This window comes from Falco naumanni, chromosome 11 (assembly GCF_017639655.2).
Source record: "Falco naumanni isolate bFalNau1 chromosome 11, bFalNau1.pat, whole genome shotgun sequence".
Classification (NCBI taxonomy): domain Eukaryota; kingdom Metazoa; phylum Chordata; class Aves; order Falconiformes; family Falconidae; genus Falco; species Falco naumanni.
Genome location: NC_054064.1, coordinates 23640512 through 23655761, shown reverse-complemented (window position 1 = coordinate 23655761; position 15250 = coordinate 23640512). Strand labels below are relative to the sequence as shown.

Here is a 15250-nt window from a genome sequence, read left to right as displayed (position 1 = left end):
GCTTGCTCTTCCAGCTGCCTCTCCTCTCAGCGGCTTTGCTTCTTGTGGGAATGCTGAGAAACTGTTTTATTCAGCTCTTGTGGAGCAGTAACACTCAGAGGCTCCGACAGCTCTGTTGGGTTGGTGCTGTGCCAAATACAAAAGATTGGGTTTTGCTCCTGAGAGTCTGCTCTTTGGGAGGAGGAGGTAAGAGGGAGCAAAGCATATGTTTCCATGCCCCTCTGGCCTGTCCTACATGGGCCAGTTTCTCTGCATTGTGCCAGAGGTGAGTTTTGGAGAAGGCCATGTATCTGTCCCAGGAAGGCATGGTGGACGTGAGAGTGTGAAAGGAGTTGTAGGATGTGAGCAGAGGGAAAGATACATGTGACAGGATGTGCAGGCAAGTGCATAGGAGTGGTGAGAAGGTCCTGCAGGATCACTCTCTGATTTCTTTCCCATCCTCCAGGGCATGGTTTTTAGGAACCGATTATGAAACTGAGATGTTGAAGCTGCTGGTCACCCAGCACCCCTCCCTTGCTGCCACCTTGCAAGGACCAAACCTTGACAATGCCAGGTAGTGAAGAGCAGAGGGTTAAGTTGCCTTGTCTCACCCCTGCAGTGTGAATGGACATGCAGTTGTACAGCACCAGCGCTACACTTTTCTCTTGGTAACCTGCCCATGGGTTTCTGTCCTCCATGATCCTATCCTCCCTGTCTGGCATGTTTGTGCAACAGTGGCTGAACCATCACTAGATGTGTCCCTTCCAAAAACGTCCAGAGTACCGTGTGCTGAGACATGCCCTGTGTGCTGCAAAGGAGTGGAGTGTCTGCTCTGGACAAATGGCTTTGTTTTGCAGTGGAAAAAAATGGAGTCAAAATGTCACGTCAGTGTTTCACACAGAAATAGATTGCTCCTTTCCAAAGGGCAGCAGTTCTGCACTGGGTTTTACTTTGTGGTTCCCAAGCAGAACTGTTGCCACACAGTGAAACAAGAGAGTATTTTGGCTTTTCCATCCTGGTTTAGGATGAAAGGCAATGTCATAGCATCATTAGGCAATGTTTCAGTAGGGTGGACGTAGTTTCCTAGCCCGTTACAGCGAGAGTGTGCTTCTTGCTAGGAGGTAAGGATGAGTCCCAGGGATGTGCTGCTTCTGCTTCCAGCACATTTGATCCAGCCCAGCTCTTTCAAGGTGTGTGGAAATGAGCTACAATCTCATCATTCCTGCAGAGGCTTCTCGGAGGAGATAGCAGAAGGGTCACAGCGCCTCTGGAAATCTCCCTTCAGGTGATGTGCGGATGTGCCATCACAGTTCACAGCAGACAGACAGAATAACCTTTAGGGCATGGTGAGAGGCAGCGTTTTGAACTCAGAGCCGGGGAGCTCAGGAGCTCATTTCTCTGACACATCACCTGTGTCCCTGCCACTTCCTGCATCCCCCTGAAATACCTTTGTCCTAAACCATCACTTCCTTAGCTGGAATTTAAAAAAAAAAGAGCTGGGGAGTTGGTCCCTTGTGTGCTACCCACACAGAAACCACCCAGACCCTCTGCTGTGGCCAATTTTGCCTTAATTTGAGCCACTCTCAGCCTGCGTGGAGGTGGGGTCTGCCCCACCAAGCCAGCCCCCAGCAGCAGCACGGCTCCGCTGCCCTCTCTCACCTTCCCTGCATCACACCCTCCCCAGAGAGGTGTGGAACTTAGGTCCTGAGCTGTTTTTTCCTCCCAGATTTATCTGACGGGGTGGTGGGGAGGTGAGCAGGCTGGAGCCAGGTGAGCTGGGGCGCGTGCAGGCTGGCACGGGCTGCCCGTGTTAGCCGGAGGCTCCCGCAGCAGCTCCGTGCCCTGTGCTGCTGGTGATGCGGCACTGGGAGGAAAGCGCTGGCTCTCCCTCCTCCCCTCTCTGGAGTAAATAATGGTACTTTTTATTTAGCTATTATTTCCCAGTGGCAGATATCTCCTCAGCTGTCTGTTTAACTATCTTTATCTCACCCTCCTTCTCTGTTTGATATAGTTATAGATAAACAGATAGCTACCTTAGTAAATAACATGTTTTTAAGAGACCAGTGGTATGGTTAACATAGTGCAGCAGCTGTTGATTTGTCTTTCACTGTTGGGTGTTTTTTTTTTCTTAAGGAAATGCTTTAAATAAGGGATACTTCATCTATTAAAAAAAAATACACTTGTAGCAGCTGCTAAGCCCATCCATAAGCCTGCTTTACGTTGTATTTGTGATGGGACTGACAGTGCATGGAGGAGCCTGATTATACACAATTCCATTTTAGCAAGCCCTGCGATGTAATTTCACAGGGCGATCAGTGTTTGAATGTAATAGCAGCCTGTGCTAAGGTGTCAGAATATTAAAGGCACTAATGGAAAAGCTCCCTGGTACACAAGGGGGACAGCATTACAGGAGACGTCGCAGATGGCTGGGCACTAAACTAATGGGGCAGGATCCAAGAAGGGAAAAAAAACCTAGAGAAGGGAGAGCTCACGGGAGCACGGGCACCTGCTTCCCTCTCACACGGAAATTAAACAGCGAGCGAGGGAGAGGCGACTGTGTGCTTGTGTAAAAATAGAAATCGAGGGGGGAAAATACCCCCTTTGAAAGGGCTTGAGGGTTTTGACAGCAAGCCCAGTGCCAGCTTTTCTTGGGAAAGGCGTGAGGTTAGATTAAAGGGGTGCATGCCTGGGGACTGTGGTGCATGTCTGAGCATCGCAGCCATCATTTGTGGCCCTGGGAAGAGAAGAAGGGGGCGACTGATGTATACGGTTACCCACCCTCATGTAGTACAGCAAAACTGAGCTGTCTTTGGTGGTTGGTAATCTCCAGCTAAATCCAAGGAGGGTGAGACCTGCCCACCTCGCTGCTGCCCTCATGGCTTGGCTCTGCAGCATGGCACGTCTGCTGGGGCCCCATCCTGCCCTTTTCTGTCCTCACGTGTGCAGGGGCTGATGGTGGGTCTGATTTTGGGGTAGTGCCAACATTTGCCTGCTTTCCAGAATTGTTGGAGGCATCTTCCCCTTCCCACTGAACCCCCAGTTTCCCCAGGAGCAGCCAGAATCACACTAGTCCATTCTCGTCTGTGTGGAGAGGCAACCGTGGCTGCGTGAATTATCCTTGAAGTATGTTTGCAGGTTTTCCTTGGTGTCATACCCAGCTTTCTCGCTCTGCAAGCCACAGCGCTGTGGTGGGGAAAGGCTTAGCGCTGCTTTCCTGCTTGAATTGGCTCTACAGGGGCTGGGGCAGCACCGGGGAGATAGCACCATGGGACGTGAGCCCATCCTTCCCAAGGCTGGAGGGGTAAATCAGCCTCGTGTAGGTACTCCCTGGTAGCTGTCTGCCATGTGGTGTGTGTCTCTGCCTTTCAGGTGCTAATCGGGAGCTGCCTGTGTACCTCAGCGCTGGGAGCTGATTGCATACATCCACGTAACCCAGCCTGGGTCTTGGTCGCCCTGCAGTGCAGCCAGAAACTCCGGGACACTGTGAGAAGGCAGCCCTGTTCAAACGGACATGACCTGCAGCTCAAGGGCAGGGCCACTTGTCCCAGACCGGGAAAGGTGCTTGGCACGTGTGCCTCCAGCCTCTTGTCTCCACAGCAGCCCCTGGGTTCCTGCTGCAATGCTCTGCTTGGCCGCCTGACCCTGACCCCAGACACCCCCCCCCACCCCTGGGTCCTGCCAGCAGCCTCCGTCCTTGAGCTGCTTTCCTGGTGGTTTATGGCTCTGCTTGTCCCCTCTCCTGGGCCAGCACTGGCTGTGCACACCCCAGCTCTATTTCCCAGCCCTCCAGGGACCCAGACCTGTAGCTTTGTTTTGCTTGTGACCAAACCCAGGGCTTTGACCCAGGTCTCCATGGCATTAACCTAGTGTGTCGCCAGCTGCAGAGCACACAGCAGTCGAGAACATTTTATCCAGGATAATCCCTAGCCTGGGAGCAAGGCAGAAACTGTTCTTGTTCAAACACAGGGAAATGTGAAGCCTAAACCGCTTGGCACTTTGACACTCCGGAGTCAGGCACGCTGGTGTGTTTCTATTGCGGTCTAAGCCAGGGCACGAGCTAATCCTGCACAGCAGCAGGGCTACCTCCCTGCTGCCCTGCAGGGCCACAGCGTCCACATGCACCCTGGAGAGAGGCTGTTGGTGGCTTCAGGGTCCATCCTGCCCCTTCTGAAGTTAAGAGGAGTTTTGACAGTGAATTTGCATGACTGTGGCTGAGTTGGGGTATTGCCAGGACATGGGCAAGCTGAGGATGCTCAGGTGTGTGTCTGGGTGGGAAGGAGGGCCAGGCATTGCATGCCTCAGTTTCCCTTTTGCAGTGCTCCTATGGACAGAGGTCTGATGGCATGGGCTGCTTATTTTAATAAGGAGAAAACACATACAATTATGCTGCATTCTCCACATCTTATCTGACACCTTGCTGCCTTCCTTTAAGTTTGACCTGTCCCCTTCCCATCATGGACTGGGGGCACCTCACCTCTGTAAAACACTTCCTTTGGGTGGGCAGAGCCAGACAGCTCCTGTGTGCCCAGCACTCACCTTTCCAAAAACAGAGCGTTCATCTTTTTGTTTAATTTACTGCCTGACGTGAGGCATAAATATGTGGCTGTTTTAATGACCAGCTTTGCAAATGGAGTGATGTGGACACCAGCTGGGCTTGCCAAAGGTTGCTCGGCAGGGCCAGGCGGGGCTGGCAAGGTGGCTTGTGTGCGAAGGGCTCCCCGCTCATCCAGGACATGGGGGAAGCTGGCTGTATGGCACTGTTGTCTGAAAAACCTTTGAGTGCCATTGTATGAAGAGGGCAGAGCCCCAGGAAGGGTCCCAGCACCTCTTCAGCAACATGGGAGGATTGTGTCCAGATCTCGTCCTCCCACTGCATGGTGCTTGCAACGGCAGGAATTTCCAAGGGCAGCACCAGCTTCTGCCTAACTGGGGCCAGACCCATCGTGGTGACCCTATATTCGGTGTGTCAGCCTTTCTCCTTCCCCCAGCAGCTCTCAGAGGGTTTGTGCTCTGGAAAGGGACGTTCCCTGGGAAAGGGCACCACTCACACCTTCTGCGTCCTGCCATGTCCAAACCCCAGCCAGACCGCCTCCTGCTCGGTGGCACCGCAGATTTATTTGGCAGAGGACAAACACTCTCCACTCTTGTCACCCCCACCCCTTAATTATTAGCAGAGATGTTTAATCCAAGGCTTCAGCAGGTGCCACATGGGGCAGAAGTTGTTTTCATGCACCCAGTGCCACTCAGGAGTGTTCGGGGAGCTTGGTGCACTGAAAAAAAGTAATTAAACATGAATGGTATAAATGCTGTACCTGGTCAGTCTGGAGGCCCCTCTTGCCACTGCGTTTGTAAAAATTAAATGCCTCTTATTAGCAGCACAGCAGAGATCTGTAATACACGTGGACAGAAAGGCAGGGATGGATGGAGTTGGTGTCAGGGCAGCAATTGCTTATCATGCCTTATCTGGGAATATGAAACTGTATTGCATGACATCCAGAGGCAGGCTGAATAGATATGCCAATTCATCTCGAGCCCTGGCTTTGACAAGCTAGACTGCCCTTGTTGAAAGGCATCAGTCAAACAAGAGCTGCTGGCTGCTTTTCCCTTTCTTATACTTTCTCTCGCTCCCGCGCTCCCTCTCCCTCTCTCGCTGCCTCCCCTCCCTCCGCCTTTTTTTTCTAAGCTTTTTCCACACAAAATTGAAAAGCTTTGGAAATAATAATAATAAAAGCCCCCCAAACTAATACCATTTTAAGTACAGGGCCCCCCCTCCCCAAATGGGATTGATAAGGAACCCCAGTGTATGAAGGCATGTTTAGATAACATTGAGAATATTATAGCGAGTGAGAGAAAGTAGGGGGAAAAGCTTCCTGCCGCGTCTAAGCCGGGAAAGGCGACGGCACCCTGGCTAATACGAGTGTTTAATATTTGATGTGTTGGGATAAAGCAGGATCACCTTCGAATTGAATTGAGTGTCAGAATGAGAATCTATTACTGAAATTCTTGTGTGATTTGACAGCAAAGCAGACGATGTTATTCTTCACTAGTTACCGCAATCTTCTCCCCTACATCACTTAAATATTTTTTTCTTTGCTTGAGTAAACACACATTATCCTTTTTTTTTTCCACCTCCCTTTCCTTTTTTCTCTCCCTCTTTTATACTTCTTTTTTTTTTTTTTTTCGTTAAATCAAACCTGCCTTTCGCAGGGCTGATGGAGTAGATTGTTATTTCTTTATTTGTCCTATTAAATGGAATTCCTGATCGTTTAATCCTGCTTTTGTAAGTGATTTAAAAATACTTGAAAAGCTGTGAATGTGGCAGCACTTCTGACTAAACTGCTTAAAAGGGACACGTTACACCTGGGTTTAGCTCCGTTACACCTGGGTTTAGCTCCTGCCTCTCGACAGGCAGCGAGGGTAGCAGGCTCCGGCGCTGCCGGGGCTGAGCCATCCCAGGCTCCGTGCCGCCATCCTAGCGGAGCAGCTTCCCTCGGCACCTTCCCTGCGGCAGAGGAGCTCTGCCGTTGTCAGCTGGGGCTTGACAAGCTGCTTATTCATTACCTGCCTCTTCTTTAATGGTGTTCAGCCCCGATCCAGCAGCCTTGCTACCAAATGATTTGGTGGTGGGGTCAGGCCCTCAGTGGTGTTAAATTTGCCTTGTGCCGGTAAGTTTGCGTGGCAAGAAATCCCAGCTAGAAATGTCCACCTCATCCCTGAAGTGACATGCAATTAAAATGGGGTGTCAGGAGACCACCTTGGAGTCCCCAGTGTCCTGGGTGCTTTTCAGGGATGGCCTCCAAGACACCCCCAGCCCCAGAACCTTACGGTTACTGGGTGGCACTGAAAACATTCTAAGCTGTGTTTGAAAGCCCACTTAGTTGTAGACATGACCTCTTTTTTTCTTCCCACCATACGAAGTAATATAAAACCTTGACATCTCATCATGGCAGCAGTGGAATGAGGAGAGTCAGAAGGAAATTCTTATTTTGGGCAGACGCGGTGCACAGTGATATGACAAGAGGAGGAAGACACTTTTGCTGTCGTTGTCATTTTCTCCATTGTGGAAACGTCAGGGGGGTCAGCTCCGATCGGCAGACTGCTGCGCCCAGCCTGATCCTGGGAGAACACAGCTGGTGCTTGCTGCTTGCCCAAGCCAAGGGCAGCTGGGGAGATCTTATGGATGCTTTCTATCTATTTAAAAACATGTGTTTTTTGAAATTCGTAATAGAAACTTTCAGCAAAACCCACCACTTTTCTTATTCCTTAGTACCCACTCTTCAGCATCTTCTCAAACCGCAGAGCCCCTTTGCTCCTAGGAGGACTTTTTTCAAAAGGAAGTATTAACTCCCTGCCCAAAAGTTCCTGTATTAATATAAAAATTACAATTGGAAGGTGAAACAGATAAAACCTCTGGGTGGAACATGAAAAATGACAGGGTTGCCGGGCTGGGCTGGGCATGAGGAGGCTCTGTGCTGGTCCTGGCAGTTTTTGCTGCTGTGGTTTGTGAGCTTGCTCATGCCATCGCAAAGCCCAGAGCCTTGCTTCCCTCCTGCGCTTCAGCTAAAGCACCCAGAGCAGTGGGCCACTGGCAGCTTTAGTGGAGGTCAGACAGGCTGGGGGCTGGCCAAGCAGGTCCCAGCATCAACACCTGCAGAAGGGACATGGCTGGCTCTGTCAGCATCAGCACGTTGCCCTAGCAGAGTTCTGGCAGCTCCATGAGGACCCACCCTGTCCATCCCTGTGCCTGTGGGAAGGATTTGTGGGGCTCCCCATGTAAGTGAGCATCCTGACCTCTGCACAGGTGCCCTGTTTGCATGATGCAGGATGTTAAATCTTGCCTTAATGTGACTGCCAAACACCAGTTTTTGTGAAGTGTGCCGGGCACTTCCCCATAAATAAATGATGGAGCATTATTCAGTCCACTTAGATCAATACATCAGCTTGACAAGTTCCAGTTCTGAGAATTTTCTGACCCCCTGGAACGTCTTCGCTGCAGCTGTGCAGCTTATAAACCATGGTGTGTAGCCCAAACAAGCTCCAGGGAGCAGGACATCAGGACATGGCTGTGTTGGTGCTGCCAGCCCCAGCATTGCTGGTTTGCACTGGAATTGCAGCAAGGGCAGGTGGGGCAAAGTCGCTGCCAAATTGGGCAAATCCTGCATTCTTCCCCCTGCAAGCAGCGCCATGGCACTGCCGAGCCTCACTGGCATGCCCTCCGTGCGCTCCTGTCCCAGTGCAGAGGACCATTCTTGTCCCACAGCACTACCAGGAATGGGCCATGGAGCTCTTGTTTCAGGCTTTTTGCAAACTGAGGCAGATGCGTCATGGCCACCAGGAAGGTTTGTGACCCCGTGCTACAGGAGGATGGTTTCAGACCCCTATAAAGCCAGCCCCAGGTGCTGCTGCAATTCTTTGCATGCAGCATCTCTATGCCCCAGGCTGCTCTACCACATGTCTTGTTCCTACTAATGATTTTTGGATTTTCTGCCGGTTAGGTGAGGTATGGGTTACCTAAGGACCTACGTCCGCACACTGGTACTTTTAATACGGTGTGAATTATCCGTGGTGCTGGCTCTGTGCATGGAAACACAGTACGTTCCTCACCTAGTGCTGTTAGCTCACATTTATCACAGGAGTATCTGCTTACCTTTGATTCGAGATCCCTACATCAGGGACCCAGGGTGGTATTTGTCTGTGAACTGCTGCGTATGCCTATGGGATTGTATAAGTAAATAAATATAATTAATAATCATCTGACTTCAGAGCAGCATTGGCAGGGAGGTAAACGTAGCCTTCATAGAATTACAAACAAAATCAGGAAAAAGGGAAGACCTTTCTAGGAGCTGGTATGAATGGAAATAATAATTGTGTTCAAGCTGCTTGAAAATTATTCTGCAAACATCGTTCGGGTGGTTTTTAGCAGATCAGAGGCATTGAGTTTGTCTCTAAATCATAATTTTGACCAAAACTATTTAAAAATAGCTTTTTTAAAAGGTACCTGAATTTTTTATTTATAAAGATAAAGGTGAAAATCAAATGCCACACGGTCCTGGCCCTGCTTCAGTGTCTGACCTAGAAGGGAGCAACCCACTCCCTGCAACACCAGGACTGAACCAAAGGGAGAGACAAATTAGTGTGATTTCCTCGCAAAAAGGGTTTCATGGCATTTTTTAAATCCTTTGGCTTGCGAAGGAACCAGAGGCATCTCAGGCTTTCTCACAGTTCGCCGTAGGGGATAAGTGCTGAAGGGGCAGGGGTCTGCGTGCCGCCGGCAGCTGCGCGGGGCTGGCACGGGGTGGCGGGAGAGCGGCTGCGGGTGACACCGGTGTCCCGGAGGCTGCGCTGAGCCAGTGACTAGCCGGTGGCCATGGCCACCCTAGCAGGCTGGGGAGCCCCGTGTCAGGGAGCCTCCGGCACTTTCTGCCTCGCTTTAACAGTCAGAAGAAGAACTTTCCTGTTTAAAGATTAAACGTTGTCTTTAAATATTAAAGAGCAAAGCTCCTCGCTCTTGATTGTGTGGCTGCTGCCGGCAGGCGGCTCAGAATTGCCAATTTTAATTAAAAAACTTTATTTTCCAACACAGCCCAGCAATGGCTCCTCCTCCTGGCTGGGGCTGGCTGACCTCTCCCCTGGCTTGCCTTCATCTCTGCCCACATTTTCCGCTGCCTGCAGCAAAGTGATGGTCCCTGCCAGCCCTGAAGTGTGGACTGCCTCGTCTGGGACTGATCAATGCCCCTGGCACTTCCTTCCAAAACCCCAGGAAAAACAATTAAAACCCGATCGATCCTGCAGGCAGCTTTGAATATGCATAAGTGCACACTTGACCTTCAGTGGTCAGGCCAACTTCCACCCCGGCTGCTTAGCTAGTTTGCTCAGGTATTGTGGCTGTACCGAATGACCTTGATTAGGAAAGCAAAACTCGAGGCAGGGATGGGCCCAGGGCCGATCCTGGGGCTGATCCTGGGGCCAGGGCACGTGCCACTGGCTCCCTGCTGATGCTGCTGCCGCGGAGCCTGGGGAGGCAGGCTGGGCTTGGCACTAGCACCCTGCTGCAGGGCCTTTCCAGAGCTGTCGCGGTGGCTTTCCCGGGATCCTGCCAGCCTTCTGCTGTGCTCCCTCAGTTGCTCCTGGCCAGATTCCAAGGGATGTGTCTGGGCTAGGAAGGCAGCCTGTGATATGGTAGCTCAGAGCCTGCCTTGTCCCTGTGCAGGGACAGCCTTGCTCTCTCCCTATCCTGTGTGTCCTCCCGGGAAGCATGCAGGGACACCCCTTCCCAAGGGATACCCCCCCACTGCTGGCAACCCTGGGCCTGGACCCACTGGTGCTGAGCATGGGGACCTTCCTGCAGTGTGCCTGGGCTTGCTCTTTGGGACAGAGCCCAGGAGAGGGAGCCGCATGGGGAGCCACTGCAGCCGTCGCCCCGAGCCACCCGGCAGGTGGGTGGCAGGGTCCCATCCTGACCACAGACCCCAGCTCCCCACTGCGCTGCGGGTGGCCAGCCTGCCTCCCAGCCGTGGCAATGAAGATGCCAGAGCATGTTTGTTGAAGGCAAAGGAAACCTCCCCGTTGTGTACACAAAGTGTAATTTCAGTGAATTATGCACAGACTTAATTAGGAGTTTTAATTGCTAATCATCTCCCAACAGGATTAGCAATGCTGTCTATTAATTATCTGCGGAGCCCTCTGTTTTGCTAAGGCAGGAGTAACAAAGCAGCATGAATGGTTACGTAGGCCAGTAACAAATTAACTCCCTCAAGCCCTGTAGCTCCTTGGGGGGGCGGAGGGGGGGGGGGCTGCAGCGGCAGGGGCTACGTGGTGACTGGCCCTGCCCGTGCTGGGCAGAGCAGCAGGTAGCAGGGGCCAGAGGGACTGGCAGCAGGGCCCAGTGGCAGGCAGGTGGGTGGTGGGCTGCGGGGGGCACCGCTCAGCTCCACTTGCCCAGTTCAGCCCTGCTCGCACTTGCAGAGCATCCCCCCCCCCAGCATCCGCAGCCTGCGGAGGGTGTCGGTGGTGCCCTGCTGTGCTGTGGCTGTGGCCGTGGTTAGCGATGATCCCCGCTGCAGGAGGGAGATAGGGGCTGCTGGATTGACCTGATCTCATCTGGGGACAATGGCCCTCACGGCAGCAGAGATAGCACCAGCATGAGCGACGCTAAGCCCACGCACCCTTCTTACTGCTCACAATGAGGCGCTGAGCTTAATTCCTCAAGATGAAGAAGATACGTGGCTGTCAGGCTGTAATTACAGCCATGAGTGTGACACAGAGTCCTGGCTGCTTTCATGTGTGCATTGTCCGGTGGGGTTTTGTGCTGCTCAGGCTCCTGGCTGCCTCATTCCTGGTGGAAGCCTTGCCAGGGGATGCAGCTGGGATGGAGCAGGCTCCCGCCGGCCAGGCTGTGGGCTCTGTGCAGTGGGGCGAGCAGTGCTGGCTTCCAGTAGTGTTTTTCCCAGCGATGGAGAGCCCTGACACAGCTGGGGTCTGGGGATGGAAAGGGAAGGGGAGGCTGGGAGGGCTATGCTTGCCGGGGAGGGAAGGGGACTGCCTGGATGTGGGCACCCCTTTCCGAGCCCCCCTGACTCCTGCTTCTGACCTCATCCTTGGTGAGGCAGGAATGGGGGCACAGTGTTGGAGCAACCCAGGGACATATGTGACAAGCTCACAGCCCCCAGCTTGCCCCAGTGTGGTGAAGGTGGTCTTGAGTGATGCCAATCTGCCACAGTACCCAGTAAACCTTGTGAGGATTGTCACCTATTCAGGACACCACCAGAGGCCCCGGACAGCTTTTCTCTGAGGAGCATCAGGGGCGGCAGGCCAGGGTGAGGGTGCTTTGTTCGGGTGGCTCCAGGAGAGCTGCTATGAGGGTGATGCATGGGGCTGCACTGAACACAGCAAACACAGACTTAGCGCTGGCCGTGGGAGCAGCCAGGCCTGGGCAAATATAAAACATGTCTGCACATGGGCTGTGCACCCGTCTGACCCTCTGCTTCTCTCTTCCAGGCGTACAGCTTTGCCATGGGGAGTTGGCCAAAGAACGGGCTCTTAGACATGAACAAAGGACTGAACCTACAGCACATAGGGAGGCCTCACAGCGGGATAGGTGAGTGACACCATGCTGCACCCTTCCTGTCCCCGTGGCTGCTGCTCCGGGCATACAGGAGATGCCTTGGCTCTGAGAGCTTGTCTAGGCTGGGGTGCTGAGAGCCAGACAAAGGGCTGCAGGGTTTCCAGCTGGTAGAAGGGACGAAGATGTGTCAGGGCAGGATGGGTACGTGGATGAGCTCTCCACCCCTGGCACATCCCAGTGTGCCAAACACACCTGCCTGTCCCTCTGGCTGGGGAACTGCTCCCCTGGTCAGCCACTCTGGCAGTGCTTGGGCTGGGGGTGGATGTGGGCAGTACCAGGACTTGTGCCGTGCCTGGAGTGCGGGGCAGGAGTCCCCAGGCTGAGTGGGACGCTCTCCCTGTTGGACCAGTCCTCTGGCTGCTCTGGCTGCTGCATTTGTCCTTGGAAAGGAGGCCCTACCAGGCAGCGCAGCCTCAGGAGCTGGCTGGAGACCTACTGCAGAACTAAGATGCTTGGTCCCAGCTGGAGAACTGAGTCATCATCCTATTTGCATACACGTGTGATGAGTTTCATGATCCCACAGTCTGCTCCAAGATAAACAACTGAGACTACTATGCACAGTGGCAGAGCTCCATGTTTCCCCTAGCTCCTCTGCAGCCGGGATGAAAGTGGTATGAGGAGGGAAACCTGGCCCAGGACACTGACACCATATATCTGCCTGCTGCTTAACGCTCGGAGGCGCAGAGCTAGGCCAGCAGTAGGCTGTGGTATGGGCAGGAGTTCAGATTTACTGGGCTGTAAGCAGGGCTGTAATTCAGGGCTCCATCACTCTGGCCAGTCTTGTTTCTCTGCGGGGTGTTGGATCACCTCTTGGAGACCAGCGGTCAGGTTTTCCCTCTGCCTCCCAGTCTTTCATCCACCGTGACTTGTGAGCGTTAACGTTTGCAAGGAGGTAAGATTTACTTGGAAAAGTCACCGGCTACCTGGGCCTTGAGGAGGCTGGTTAATATTGTTTCAAGACTCTAACCATTAAACTCTCCAATCAATCCAAGTTAAGGAGATGAATTATTTAAAGCTCACTAGCTTTTAATTAGCAAGCTCCTTTTGAACTATGGATCTGGTTGCATTATTGACAGAGGTAGCATTAAAATTTGCTTCCTTGCCTGGGAGCAGATTTGCGATTTGCCTTGCTTGTGTGCCATGTTGGGGGGAATCATGGGGAGGGAGCAGGGACTGCAGGAATTGTGTGTGCATGTCCTGCTCTGGGGGCTTGGGCTTTTCCTAGGGTCTCCTGGGGGATGTAGGGTTGGTTTGTGCCTCATCTTTCATCATTTTATTTATGGCAAGAGCCCTCAGTTGCTGTCATCTCTTACTCTGACAAGGTGTCCCCAGTATCTGGAGTATCATCTGTCTGGTGTTGGTTTCTGCCTGTGTTTATGTCAGTGCTGTTGTCTTGCACAGGTGTCTGCCTGATGGAGTTCAGAGACACACCGTTTGTGTCCCTCCCTATTCCAGTCCTTTAGGAGGGTTTTGCTTCTTAATTTCTGTCAGACTCCCTCTGCGGGGGAGCACTCCCAGCTCACCCCAGTGCCGGGTGAGCCATGTTGCCCATGGAGAAGCAAGACCCAGCCAGCCAAGCTCCCTTCTTGCAGCGCTCCATCCCAGTGGCAGACCTGCCTTTCACACACTGTTTGGAAGGGTTTATGTGGGTGCTGTGAAGGATGCCAGGCCAGCAGCATGATGGTCTCCATCACCCTGGCACCCGTGCACACATGCCCTGTGTGTTGCAGCCTACTGGCTGCTCTGCTTGGGCTGAGTCCAAAGCAGCTCTGCCCTGGGCATCTGCGATCCTCCGCCTGCCTGCGGAGGTGGCAGCCACTGGCACCCTGTGCCTGGTGGCTTTACTTCAGGCTGAGCTCCTGGGAGTGAGCTGGAGGCACGGCTTGTTGAACGGCAGCCAGGGAGAATGGCTTCTCCTCCTGGCCAGCTTGGGAGCCCCAGGCACAGCTGCTGCCCATGGTGTCAGGGCTGCTTTTGGGCTTAGTAGCCCAGTGTCCCCCCTGGGAGAAGGCTTGGGGCGATGCTGGTGTCTGGAGACACGGCTTGCCTGGCATTTTGTCAAGGCACCAGCCTTCTGACTTTCTGGCTGCTTTGTTTCCCAGCCTGCTGGCCTCTCAGGTCCTAGGCATGGATCAGGTATTGCCTCTAGTGACAGCCCAAGAGGTCCCTAGGTCAAGGAGGGGCCACTCACTGCAGGAGTGGCCTGGCTTCCTTGGGTCTGGCTTTGTTGCCTCATCCTGGAGCAAGTGTCAGCCCTCCACAGCTGAGTCCTTCCATACTGGCTACTGGGACTGGGCACAGTCATCCCAGTTGCTGGTGGTTACCCTGTGACCTGAGCAGTCCTTACTCCTCTCCTCCTTCATGCTTTCAACTGTTTTTCCTTTAGGACTGGGAGAAGCCATGCCATCCCTTGCCCCAGGCTGCCCTCCCCCTCCCTCCCTGGCTGTAAGAAGCCTTGCTCCTGCCACAGCCCTGCCCGCTCGGCACAGTAAGCGACCCCTCCTCAAGGACAGCTGCTGGAGAGGAGGGGGGAGAATGCTGCAGCATGCTGCTTGCCCACCTCTTGCTGCTGTGGTGAGACAAGCTGGCTGTGGCTCTGGGGGAGTTCCCACGTGGTCTAGAGCTTTCCTTTTCTTTTGTGGTCAATCCTGGGGTGCAGCAGGGTGGAGGGCTTCCCCAGGGGTGCCCAAGGTGGGTGTAGCTAGGGTCAGCCTCTGATTTTCATGGCCCTCATGGGTCACTGGTGTCCAGAAGCCTGCAAACCAGAGGGCTGAGAAGGAAGCAGCAAGGAAATGCGTTAGCCAGCCACACCAGTTTCATGAATACTGTGCCATGTAAAAGAGCATCCATGCAGCTCCTTTCCCAGCAGCATGGGGTGCAATCCAGGGGGATGCAGGCAGTTCTGTGAAGCCTCAGCTCGCTTATACAGGAATGCGCAACGTGGATGTTTCCCTTCAAATCTGACAGAAAAATTGCAGTGGATGGCCACTTGTTTTTGCAAACAATTTGCAGGGAATTTTGCTGTCTCGCCTGATCGGTTGTGTATTGCTTTGTTTTCAAATCACTTTCTGATTCACTGGCTCAGCAGATATCTGCTCCAAATCCCTGCACTTGGCATGCTCAGGGACCAGTTCTGCTCTGTGCTTC

General features: G+C 53.1%; 1 protein-coding gene across 4 annotated transcripts in view; it reads left to right on the top strand.

The window, feature by feature from the left end:
* Positions 1-15250, top strand: part of ERI3 (ERI1 exoribonuclease family member 3) — a 135534-nt gene that overhangs the window by 84442 nt on the left and 35842 nt on the right. For all 4 annotated transcript variants that reach the window (XM_040609853.1, XM_040609855.1, XM_040609852.1 and 1 more), the window contains exon 7: positions 11977-12076. In XM_040609853.1, coding sequence (XP_040465787.1) covers positions 11977-12076 — 100 coding nt within the window. The remainder of the gene's footprint in view (positions 1-11976; positions 12077-15250) is intronic.